At 39.0% G+C, this 13717-nt stretch overlaps 1 protein-coding gene across 6 annotated transcripts in view; it reads right to left on the minus strand.

Moving 5' to 3' along the window:
• Window positions 1-13717, minus strand: part of SPIN1 (spindlin 1) — a 98727-nt gene that overhangs the window by 72814 nt on the left and 12196 nt on the right. For 4 of the 6 annotated variants that reach the window (XM_036896894.2, XM_036896895.2, XM_036896896.2 and 1 more), the window contains exon 2: window positions 3224-3433. The exons of the other annotated variants lie outside the window; for them this stretch is intronic. In XM_036896894.2, the coding sequence (XP_036752789.1) occupies window positions 3224-3275 (52 nt within the window). In that variant the 5' untranslated portion in view covers window positions 3276-3433. The remainder of the gene's footprint in view (window positions 1-3223; window positions 3434-13717) is intronic. 6 annotated transcript variants of the gene reach the window in all.

The raw sequence follows: 13717 nt of genomic DNA on the forward strand, positions 1-13717 counted from the left end.
CCATACATTCCACTTGTAGCTTTAACCGTTAACTCATGCAACTCTGCTTGCTTCTGGAAAATGTACATGCTTCACCTAGGCAAGAGCACACTCACAAAAGGGAACACAGGGCAACCAGGAGGCCCCCAATGTATAGGAGAGTGAAAAGGAACTTCAGGGATGACAACGCTGCACCAGGTATAGAGAACAACCAACGCAGATGGGAAGGGAGCAGAAGGCACTAGAAAAAGTCTCACAGACAGGCAGATGGTCACCCAATCACAATGGACATGTAGGACACTGAGAACTTTATAAAGCTACTAGAGGGTTCACAGACTTCGAGCTACAAAGAAATTTAAGCAAATAGGAAAAAAATAATCACTGGACTCCAATAAAAACAATGTGTACCCAAAAAAGTAGTAATATTGCATTTTTTGGCTCAAAAGTGTTCAATATTTATTCAGTAATTATTAACAGAAATAAGAGATACAATTTCAGCTAAAAATTTTATTAAGAGGCTAATGAGGAACATGTTATGTGGAAAAGCCAAAATCCTCAACAGATGTCACTAAGTAATATCTAAAACTGTCAGATAAAGATATATTTGTATACTCCTATTAGTTGCAAATTTTGAAGGTAAAAATCAAAATGAATCAAGTGCCTATTTTTTGTTTTAAATCTCTGGCACTATTCAACCATGAATTTTTATTAATTTGATAAAAATCAAGGTTTTTAAAATGTTTAAATATAAGAAAGTTAAGTCTGCATATTAGGTATGTAGATATCTATTACTACCATTCGCCGTATCACCATATCAGTATGATGATTATGGCATTTCATGAAGGTAGAAAAACTATAATCTTTCATTAAGTAGTAAAAATGGAGGCTAACTCTAGGGGAAAAATATATATTTAAGAAGCAATTCCATAAAACAGGACTTAAGAGTCACATGTCATTAGGTATATATAAACTACCACTTTAGTAACCAATTAAATTTCAACATAATTATAGAGATAGATAAGTCTAAGTTCTTTTTAAAATAGAAATCCCTAATGTGCTGAACTAGATATATAAAAAGAATGAAAAAGTTCAAGTTTTAAGTTTTTACTCATCACTCATGCTCTGTGTTAAACACAGTGTCAGGTGTTGGGAGCTGCCTACCCAATCTATTTACCACTGTGGTGGTTCTAAAACATGGCCCCAAATTCCTTGGCACTCCGCCTATTGAGCACAGCATGCACCCCCTCCCCTGAATGTTGCCTCTGGGATGCCCCAATGAACAGAATGCTGTGGAAGTGAACCTGTATGATTTCTGGGGCACCCAGAGGGACCACACAGCTGCACTGCTTCTCTTGGGATACTCATTCTGGGAGCCTGCACAAAGTCCGGCCACCCAAAGGTCCAAAGAGGTAGGGAAACACTCTAGGAGCCCTATCTGTTGAAGCCCCAGCTTATGCTTGGAGATGGCACCAGCCTAGGAGCACAGCTAAGCCACTGTCCCAACTCGGGAGTACCTACCTGGGCCTCTTCTTGCACAAGAAAAAGAATCTCCCATTTTGAGTGGATTTATTTATTTGTAAATGGGTACATTTGTTAACAATATAGGGATTTAAAAGCGACAGAGCCTTTGTCTATGTGCAAAGAAGAATGATTATGGCAATTTTATAAACAATACTGATCAAGGGATCAACAGTCTTTCCAAAGTGGGTCTGTTGCACAACAGTCAAAAACAATGACTCCATGAGGCCAACTGGAACTTTCAGATCACCTACTTTGTCTTCAGCCCTATTCCATCTGCTCCAAGAAAAATCAAAGAATAAGAAAATGAGAAAGATCAAAGTACTGGCCAGGATTAACAATCCCTCTTAAAAACAGTAACATCTCTTGGTCTGGCAACACCAGTTACTTCACATCACTGTAATCTGCTCACTCTACTCCTCACAAGATGACGTAAGTATCAATGAAGAAAATAGGGAATGTTGAATTTGGAGTGGCGTGCATAAAATTAACTGTGGAAGACAAATTACTATTTCAAATGATAGAAATACAGGGGGTTTCACTGATCAACAAAAACCTGAGAGCAATTTGCAAAAATTAACTGCAAAATTAATGAAATGACATTTATTTTACTGTGAACCATATGATCCATAATAATGCTTTTTTGATTAATGCTATAATGTGCCAGGTGCCTAGCTGAGCCTAGCCTACCACACCTGAGCTCATTTATTCCTCGTCATAACCAAAGAGGTAATAACAGTCCTATTGTTTAGATGAGAAAAACCAAGGCTCAGGATGACAGGAAATGCACCCAAGGGTGTATGGCTACTGAACGTGCTGGGGTTTGAAAAATAAACCCTCAAGATGACTTTCACATCACCCCATCATCACTGTCCCAAAGTAATCTTACTGACAAATAGTGAACAGTTAAAGAGATACTGTCTTTGTAAAAGAGGAACTAAAATCAGAGATGAGGGGCATTTAACCATCTTAATCCCTGTGACTCTTCTAGAAAGGAATTCCAAATACTCTGGTTAATAAATGTAAGAGCTAGTTCTAAATCACATAGTAACCATTTCTGTGAGATTTCTTAATTCTGCTAGCATAATTCTCAGACTCATTTATCAACGAACCTTAAAATGTCTATTCAACAAGCTATATTCAACATTCAAATGTACCTCTGGAAAGGAGAAGAACTTTAGTTCAAATGAAATCATCACTTACCTATTTTACAGTATAGCCTGAAAGATTTTTTCTTTTTGGGGTGGGTAAAAATCATGCAAAATTTAAACTTCTTTTCTAGTTATTAGCTGTGTGTCCAAAAATAAGAATTTCTATTATATATTCACTTCATTTCCATATACTTCATTCCAATAAAGTTCTTTCAAAAAAATGTACAAAAAACTCCAAGTTTATCTTTTTTTGCTTGAAACTGCTCTAAATCTAAATTTCATCACTTTCACTTCTTTCAAAAACAAATGATGAAGCCTCTATGTACTATAATCCCATTCAACAGGTACACACAATTTGCACACTAACTCTACTGGTTATCTGTATCTTGCTAGAAGGTGAGAGATGACAGGACAACAATTAACACGACCCGACTTCTCACATGTGAATATGTATGAAATACTAGAAATCACAAAGCTTTAGGAAAAACAAACCACTACGAGTTACGTGGGAGCACCTGCATTTTATGACCATTTTGAGTTGATCGCTCATGCCTGCACAGAACCGCACTGCCTACCTGCATCAGCCCTGGACCGCTGACCAGGTGTCTTCCCGAATGGAGTCTTCATTCATCTGTATTTAAGTGAGCAGCAGAGCTGCTGGACTAGGGTGAAAAGCCAATACTCTCCGGTTTGAAACTTTCTGCAGAATTTCAATGTTCTTGTTAATCCATCATCCAAGTGCCTCTTTTACATGTTCAGGAAAAATATGTGAAATCATAAGGACTCTGCAAAACAGTGAAATAACAGTTCAGGACTAGAGCATAAGACCAAAACTATCAAAATGAGCCATCAAACATAACGTAAAAATTTAGAGTGGCATCAGCTACAATGCACTTCACCCAAAGGCAGTAACTTAACCCCCTGAGATTTGGGTGGCAAAGCCAGCAGAGTAGCAGGGAGGAGCTGGGAGCTAGAACCTTCAAATGAGGCAAAGTGCAGTTCCTCAGAGGTAACCCAGAACACAGTGTAACCTCTAGCTTCCCCCACTGTATCCCAACCCATTTTGCTGCCGGCAGTCAGAAAAGGGTGTCAGCAAGATTTAAAGTGGCATGGCCTGTCTCCTTCATGTGGCACAAAGACCCAGCTCATGGGAAGGCACTGAGCTCGAGGTCATGGGCGGTGGTGGCAGGTAGGCAGGTTGGCAGCAAGAAAAGGGTCCACAGCCAACAAGACTCTCTGGTCCCCTTTCTGCTCCTGAGCTTCCAGAAACCAAAAGAAAAGCCCAGCACCTCCGGAGGAGCATCAAGGAAACATCCACACCCAGGGCAAAAGTTGAGTCATTTTACAGAAGCAGTTTATCATTTAAATGAAATTTGGTTCCAGTTTCACTCCATATAGTAAAGCATATAAGGAGATACCTCATAAAACACAACGATGTCTACTGCATACTTCTCTGAACCACAGGACTACATTCGGTTTTTGTGTATTAGTCCTCACGTCTACAACTATGGCCAAGTGTTCAAAGGCTTAAGAATTAAGGCAATGATAAAGTTATTTTCTAGAGACCAAAATGCAACAAAATAGTTAAAGTAATTTAAAAGCCTAATTAACAAGGGGGAGAGGAATCAGTGTAACTGGTAAGAATTCTTAACTACATAAAACTTCATTACTCATGGAAGTTAGATTTTAAAATGGGTGTATTTTATAGTTAATTCACTCAATGAATATTCCATGAGTCCTACCGTGGGGAGCTGGGGAAGGACAGAGAGATGTGCACAAGTGCAGACAGCAGGTTTCTCAGGGCAGCAGCGGACAAGTACAGGGGAACAGAGCACTCCTCCAGGGCAGACCTGCCCTTGCTCACGCCCCAGTGCATGACCTGAGGGCGGCAGCAGCCTGCTGTCCACCCCAGCCCTGAGAGCCAGCCAGCCAGGCAGTCCCAGGCAAGCGGTGTACCCCCTTGCCTCTCGCCCTCGGCACTCCCCAACAGTGCTCAGAGGGCTTTCTGAGTAACACCCAAACACAAAATTTCAGATGACAGTCCTTCCCCAGTCTCAAGCTGCAGTGAGCATTTGACTGCCTGATCTTACCTCAACCTTTGCAAGGCAGGGAGAAACATGGAACAGAGCAGGAGCCAAGAGGGCAGGAGAGATTACCCTGCACCTCACAGGCTTCCCAATGGGCCCCGACACAAAGCACACGCCACCTGTAAGTACCCAGTCCACATGCTTCACCCACATCTACTCGACCCTCTAAGACTTAATTGCCAGTTGACAGGAAACTAGAGGCAAGACAAGTTTCTAGAAGGCAAATGGGCCATTCTCTCCAAAGTGAATGTCATAAAAAGAAAGCAGACAGACACACTGCTCCCAATTGAAAGAGACTGCAGGGAGACAAGTGAACCAGTGAGTAGACCCTGAGGGGATGGTTTGGAGGGAAAGAAGGTACAGAAGACATTTAAGACAAATGGGGAGATTTAAATAGCTGAAGAGTAGATGAAATTATGGAAATTATCGTAGCCTCTAAAAGCACAGTATTACACTGTGGTTATATATGAGAAATATTTATTTTTAGAAAACGCTTGCTGGAAGAGTGTCAAAACATCTGTAAGTGAATTTCATATGGTTCAGGGACAGAAAACAAAATATACAAAGAAACTGAAACCACAAAATACTAAGTTCTGAATCTAGGGAAAAGGAACACTAATGTTAGTCCTTGAGCTTTTATTCCAATTTGAAATTTTTCACGGTAAAAAGGTGGAAGAACAAAGATCCTGGATTTTCCTTCCCTAAGTCCATCTTCATTAAATACAGCTATTCAGGCTTTCAATTTTGCTAAATAATCTTTAAAATGTGTCCTGAGCTTAGTTTAGTTTTGGAACTCAAAATTCTCCTTCCATAGTAACCTCTATGGGGATAACAAATTCTGAAAAAATTTTTCACAGAAGAACAGTGTCCCCAAGCACACGCTATGTCACACACCGATGTATATTCATCAATTCAGACTCCTAACAGCTCAGGAGGCACAGAAGATAAATCAGCTCATGCATTGCCATACTGACCGTAAGTAGCATTAGAGATAAATTTCCTATTTTAAAAATAAACATACAGATTGCTCCCATAAAGGAAGAGATCACCACTGTATTATCTCCAAAATGGGTAAGAAAATAGTATTTCGGTATTTCAGATATGAAAGTAGTAATCAAAGATAGCGACCTGCTATCACCAAACAGACTATTTATAAAATGGAAGTAAATTATCCTTCCTAATTACAACCCTTAAATAGAATTCGTGCCTCATATCAAATTTACCGAGTATCATAATTCTTCCAAGTGGTAAAGATACCTCAAGACAAATGCTGGGCATAGAAGCTACAGGGCATAAATATGCAAAGAAATAAAAAGCTAACCATTTCAAACAATAAGGCTTCTCTCTCACTTACCAACTTAACATTTCCCTGTATGGCCCCGGAAGATGACTGGTTAGCCAGAGACGGGTAAGTTTCCTCAAGGGAGGAACAACCTAAGACAGGCACAGTCGCAGGGGGGTCATCAGGTGAGAAATTGGGGATCAACAGAGGTGAGGTTTAGAACCTCACCCCCCCCTGTTCTGAGAGAAATCTTCTGCATATGTGGATGTTTTATTGCCCTTGTCTAGCTTGGATTAACACATACTCTACAGGCACACACCTGATCATCTACATTTGCTCTCTTACAACACTAAACTATGTTTTCTACCTTTATCTTGTATCTACCACTTCAGCATTTTATTAAAAATAATAATAATAAAGAGAGAAATGTGGTATCCACATATAAATCAAGTATAAAAATCAAATGAGTATTCATATTTGAACTGACTGTTTATAGTTCATAACGCATGAGCAAAACCGAAGGTTTCAGTGATGGCTGCCCTTGTACTGTTCACCATGTAAGAACTTATTCACTATGTAAGAATTTGTGCTCCACGTAAGAACTTGTTCGTTATGCCTCAGAAGATTGGAGACTGACGAAAATTAGGCTTGGGGTGGATTAATGATTGTGCATTGAGCATTGACTCCCCTATACAGAATTTTATTGTTGTTAACAACCATTTGATCAATAAATATGAGCGATGCCCTCACAAAAAAAAAAAAAAAAAAAAAAAAAAGTACACACTTCCAATGGTAAAATAATAAGTAACCGGGAGGTAATGAATATAGTCAAGATATTGTAACAGCTTGGTATGGTGATAGCTGGTACCTAGAATTGTCATGTATATAAATGTTGAATCACTATGTTGTACACCTGAAACTAATGTAATACTGTGTGTCAACTACCCTTCAATAAAAAATAATTATCTACAAAAAAAAACCAACAAAAAAAAAATGGAAGTAAATTAATTGTTTAAGCAAAAAGGCTAAGTCCCAAAGAAGTCTCAACATCCGATCACTGCCTGAAAAATACACGGGAGCACTGATGGCCAAAGGCTGCTGAGTATATACACTGAAGTTGACCAGGACAAGTGGTCTGAAACCTGTCATCACAGATGGTTCAATAAGGTTTATCACACATTTGTGAAAAGGGATGTGTAGCTACAATCTGAATAGGGCCTGAAAACTAAGAAAGAAGTAATTTCTTTTATTTGATACTACAGTTACAAGGAAAAACGCTCTCATTTTAAGGAGTGTCATGACGTGTAATTTACTGCAACTCGCAAATAAATGGCCCAACAATAAAAGCTGTTAGTACAGCAAAATGTTAGCAAGTGGATCTCAACAAAGGGTACTCCACTATAACTAGCAATAGGGCCAGCTTTGCTATGTATATGAAACTTCATTTTAAAAATTTGAAGGAAAAGCAGGAGGAGGAGGAGAGTGGTCAAGTGTGGAATTAGTAGCAACAACATGGGTTGACTGCCGGTGTTCAAAAATCTGTAACTTGTTTTCTAAGATGATTTTTTTTAAATAGACTAAGAAAAGATGGCAAGATATTGCAACTCCTGAATCAGGATGATGAGTATACAGATGCTCAACTGCCTATCTCAACTGTCCTACATACTTGAAATTTTTCATAGTAAAAAGACAGAAGAAGGGTCAAGTTTCAGATTTTGTAAATCAGAAAGAAAATGCACTGGAATACAACTCAAAATTCCAATCACATTTCAACAGATGGCCCCTTAAGACAATGCTCTTGAGGCCTCCCATGTAGGCTGTCCATTAAGCTAAAACCTCCGGACTACATCAGGGGATCCATCCGAATAAAAGCATTATTTGGCTAGAATACAAACCAAATGGACATCTGAAGGCTTTCAGGGCCCCAAGCTTTCCTATCAGCCTAAATTACTACACCTAAGCATCAATACAGGGGCTCTAACACAGGAGGTCTGAAATGTGGACAGAACTCATAGGTACCATGACTGTGGCTGAGGGAAAACTCCACTCCTTTTCCTAACTTTCATCTCAACTATGGCACTTCCTTCCACCATGAATGTATGCAACACCACAATACTCACCAAACCTCTGACCCTCTCAACAATAGAAATCACAGATCTTTCCATCCCTCTGCATTTGTTGTTGATCTCAAAATAGCTTTTAAGTTCATCTACTACTTCTAAATTAAGTTAGCAGGCCTGCTGCGGAACAGACATGACCGGTGCAAATAAAGTCATTACTCATCAAACTGAAAACAGAATTGGTGACTGCTGTGAGACAGAGATCAGCCTTTGTCAGAGTTCCTGGGAATTACTCCTCAAACGCTGGAACTTCCTGAGTGCAGGAGTCTTTGTGATTCATGGTGGGCCCCAGACAGTATGCCAACAAGGTAACTCAGGACGGGGCTGGCTACACCAGAGACCAACTAAAGCTGTGCCTTTGAACACCATGATAGCAGCCCAACTCCAGGGGCTGCTAGAGGTCAAGTTCAACCTCACAGCCAATGATACTTCAATCATACTTACATAATGAACCTGGGGTTTTACAATAAGAAGTTTTACAGTAAACAACTTGGTGCTGACACTGGAGTGAGCTTCCTGGTCAACAATGCTTCATCTCTGTGCAGTTACACACCCACACGCAGTGGGTCCTGACTCTATACAAAAGGATTAGAGGCTTCCACTCAGACTCCCTGCCCTCACCATGTTTGTTTCTTCTTTTGGCTTGTCCCGGTTTAGATCCTTTTTTACTCTAATAAAACTGTAGTGGTTCAGTATATCACTTTCCTGAACTCTAGGAGCTGTCCTAGTAAATTTTCGAGTCCGAGAGGTTCATGGGAATGTAGACACCCCAGCAACTAACTTTGCTGTAGTTTCTGCTTAAGCTTGATTTATAACCAAAACTAATCTAAGAGAAAAGAACAACATGTTTACTGCCTAAGTTTGATTAATAGCCAAAACCAGTGTAATAGAAAGAACAATGTGTTAAATTCCTGGAATCTGGTGTGAGTTATGAACAGTATTGAACAGTAGCTGCAAACGGTTCCTGTGATCCTTCTGCGGCAAACCCAGACAAGGAACATGCTGTGAAACTCACTAACCGGATGACTTGACTTAACACAATAGGAATATAAAAAACATATCTAGTTCATGGTTGATTGATTCGCTGAGAAAGTACATTCAATAATTATTAACCAATGATTGTTTTACTGCTTGCTGTAACCTAATAAAGACGCAGGGGCACACTGACTCGTTGCTTAGTCTCCAAGGAAGTCTTAAGCCCTCTGCATTAAACCTCATTCTGACTCAGTTTTTCATTTTTGCGGTCCCCGACTGCAACATGGGAACCCTTGGGCTTGTGACCAGATGGTCAGAACTGCAGGGGGCCTGGTATCCCCACCCTCCAAGCTTCTGGATGGGGTCTGCAGTTCAAAGGGCGTTGCCTTGGCCTGTGACCACTGACCTCACCCTCGGTGTACCAGGTCTGCACTGCAAGGACGCATGGGTCCACACTGCTCTCTAGGAATCCTTGTTATCAATTATTTATTGATCAAACATGTGGAGAGAGAAATCAAAGGCCACCTCAATTTATTTTTATAGGCATCAAAAGCCACTATTTTTCTAAAAATATAACATTTTAATGACCTATGACAATATTTTCACTTAATATTAACAAAGAGGCTATATTATTACAAGTTTCTCATATTAGAACTATTTATAGTTGATTTATTGTGTGATCCCCTGTATTTTATTTACTGTACTCAGACATATTCTGAAAAGGTATCCATTGGTTTCACCAGACTGCCAAAAGGTCCATGGCACAATCCCCTTGCCTAAAACCACCAGCACTGAGCAGCTCTGAATCCTTGATGGTTTCCAAACAACACCTGCGAACATCCATATGATGAATCAGAGACTCCTGGTGATGATAGGCTAGTAATTTAGACCATTTTCCTGCAAGATAGACAATCAAAATAAAATCTAAAAGAACACTCCTAACAAAAGCTATCAGGAACCAGGGCTTCTTATAGAAATTGTTCATTCCAGGTCAGAGGCAGAAAATATATGAGGAGCCTGGAACATGTGGCCAGCCCAGATGCCAGGAAGCTATCCAAGCCAGGAAGATTTCACTGGAGTGGAGTCGCAGAGACAAAGGGGGTTCTTTCACACCATTTTCTTGACTTTTGTATGACTGAAGACTTACATGACAAAAACTTGGACACACAGACACTGACACACACACTAAACGCAGGCTTTGAAGCATCAAAGCAGCAGAATATCTCAACACTCACAGAGGCACAACCTAGGAAGGTTTGTAAACCCCACATCTGGAACCACTCTCACCCCCAAGAGCAATACCAAGTTCTGAGGGGCAGCTGAGGACTGACAGCTTCACAAGGCGAAGGCCTAGGCCTGGAACCCAGGGACCCTTAAAGCAAAAAGGAGGCTGTGAACTCAGGCTGTTGTGGGCTGGAATCCTGGCTGCTCCCAGGAGCTAGGAATGAGAAAAGCCAGGCTGAGACCTGCAGGCGAGCCACAACTCCTCGTACCCTAACCTGAGCTGAGGCGATCCCGGATTGCCCACTCCCTCAGATGCCTGGCAGAAACAAATAACCCCTCTAGGAATATCATCCTAGGCCCCAAATTATTTCAAACAATTTTCAGAGTCTAATTTACTGCATGTGCACACATGCATACATGTTCTAACTAGCCCACAAAACAAAATAAAAACTAGCAGAAACAGTAAATAAACAAAACAGCAGCCCCATAGAACACCAGGTATTGGAGTTGCAAAATCACACTTTTAAGCTGGGGGAAAAAATAAGCACAGAAATAAGTACAGTTGCTAAGTGAAAAGTAGAGTAGCTGTTAAGTATTATATTCAAATAGAGAAGCTGTAAGATTTTTTACTCAACCATTTACAAGGAAAAAAATCTTGCCAATCACAACATGATGGACCTAGAAGGTATTATGCTGAGTGAAGCAAGTCAGACAAAGACAAATACCATATGATTTCACTTACATATGGAATCTACAAACAAAAGTAAAATACAGTCATAAACAGAAAATTCTTCAATTTTTGCCAAATTATTTGACAATATTTTAGTGTAAAGAAATTCTTGTGGTCTCAAAAGTATCTAAGTTTGATACATATTTATTATAAAAAATGTAACAATAAAATCCATAGTGGTAAAAAAAAATACATAAAATATAAAACTTTGGTTGAAAACTGTTAAACCAAGGACAGAGACCTGCCATGAAGGTTCCCTGGACAGACAGAACTGGCTTGGCCACATAGGCAGGTCCTAATTTCACTTACTTTGCAAATTTGCAAGGCTGACTTATTAGCCTGGGTCATCTCCTGCTGGTGCCTCTGGAAATGATAAACACAACCTGAACTGTTTCCCAAGGCTGGTAAGAGGTAACCACTGACTAATCCCTATTATTGAAGAGAATTCTACTGCAACCAGTAGCTGTGCAGAAAAAGTAACTGCTCAGTACCATACAGGCTGTTTCATGGCAGTACAGCCTAGCCTCACTCCAGGTTGGGTCTGAGGGCTCCAGGTTTGCAAACTGTCTTTTTATTGTGTGCACAGTTAGCTTTTACTAGTTGCTACTTCACTGGCTCATTGGTTTTCCTTTGGCTATTTGGAATCTTTAACACTACTGAAATACCAGACCTTTCAAAAGTGAAAAAAATGCAATAAATTCTAATGGATGAGATTAAGAGTAGGCTAATCTTAGAAAAAAGTATTTAACAAAGAATGATCAGAAAGAAACTTCCAGAATGAAGCACTGAAAGGATAAGGGACTGAGAAGGACTAACATCTGTAAATGGACCCTCAAGAAGAGGGAGGGGGACCAAACAGCAAAAATGCTTTAAAAGATGATGCCTGCAGATTTTTCATAAGAATGAAAGACATTACTACGGACTTAAAAAGACCCATAAAAAACAAACTATAAATAAGAAGTATGTAACTAGACATATCATAGCAAAACTACTGAAAAGAAAAAATAAAAGCCTAAAGTAAAAATGACAGATTACATTCATGGGAGCGATTACTAAACTAACCATTTACTTCTTACAGAAAAAAATGGAACCTGAAGATTTAATTTAACTTCTTAGAAGAAAACCAGCAAATCAGAATTCCATACCAATCAAAAATATCCCTCAAAAAGGAAGATCAGTTTGAGACTTTTTTAGCTCACACACAGAATTCACTATTAGGAGTCACACAACAGGTGGGAACCAATAATGTTCCTCAGACAGGAAATATTTAAAGCTGGAGGGCTGAATTACAGTAAAGGAAGAACAATGGAAAGGATAAAAAAAACTAAGTGGTTACTAACTGTACAAATTAATAATGTCTTAAAATATATACAGAATTAAAACAGCACAACAATGGAATATAAGTGAAGATGAGGTCAGTGGATTTGCTCCAGAAGAGGGAGAAATAACTAAATATTAAAGATTTTGAAAAACCAAAGATACTTAACTTCCAAGTTAACGGAGGAAAATATAAATAGGCAACCAAAAGGAGGCAAGAAAAAGTGCATGACACATACTATAAACAGAAAGCACTTATTAAGATAACAGATTTAATTTAAACCCAACTACATCAGTTATTTTCTTAAATGTCAGTAGGCCAAATGTTCCAATCATAAGAAATATTGTTAGGCTACATTTTTTTAATTCCAACTAGATATTGTCGAGAACACTATCATCCAAAACATAAATACATAGAAAGAATTAAAGAGAACAAACAGAAAATACTGAACATACTAATGGAAGAAAAAATAGTGAAGCTGTATTAGTATTAAACTACGCAAACTTTACCTCTAGTAACACTTCTGCCTTAAGGGAGGTACACTTAATGATTTTAAAAGACTGACTGGGAAGATACATATAATTCTAAAGACATTTACACCTAATAACATACCCTTACAATATATACAGCAAAAACTATCAGAACTAAGGAGTAACAGAAAATGCAAAATCAGAGCATCAATACATTTATCTTGGTAAGCAATAAAACCAGGAGACCAAAAGGGAAAAGTGTAAGAAAGAATGTGGAAGAATTTAACTTGATTAGCCAAGCTGAACTGACAAATATACAACACTACACACAACAAACACAGAAGCACATTCTTTCTAAGCACACAAAAGACATGTAAAATTGGTCCTATGTTGGTCCAGAAAGCAAGCTTCAAAAAATATCGTAAGACTATATATAATTATATAGTGTTCTGACACATGGAATTAAGAAAGAAATAAGTACAACACAAAAAGGCAGAACACTTTGGCTCTTATAATAGTGAAACCATTTTGTAGGATACTATAATGGTGAATACACGTAATGTATAAAAACCCATGGAATGCAAACCACCAAGAGTGAACCCTAATGTAAACCATGGACTTTGAATGATACTGACGTGTCAGTGTAGGCTCATCGATTGTTACATGGACCATCTGGTTTGGGATGTTGACAGTAGGGGAGGTTGTACATGGGTGTGGTCAGGGCATACAGGGGTACTCTACTTTCTACTCAATTTTGCTGTGAAACTATAACTATTCTTAAAAATAAAGTATATTAAAAAAAACAGTCAGGACCAGTTAATAAATACGGTTACAAACAACCTCAGAAACCTTGGTTAAGCCAA

This window comes from Manis pentadactyla, chromosome 3, assembly GCF_030020395.1.
Source record: "Manis pentadactyla isolate mManPen7 chromosome 3, mManPen7.hap1, whole genome shotgun sequence".
Lineage (NCBI taxonomy): Eukaryota > Metazoa > Chordata > Mammalia > Pholidota > Manidae > Manis > Manis pentadactyla.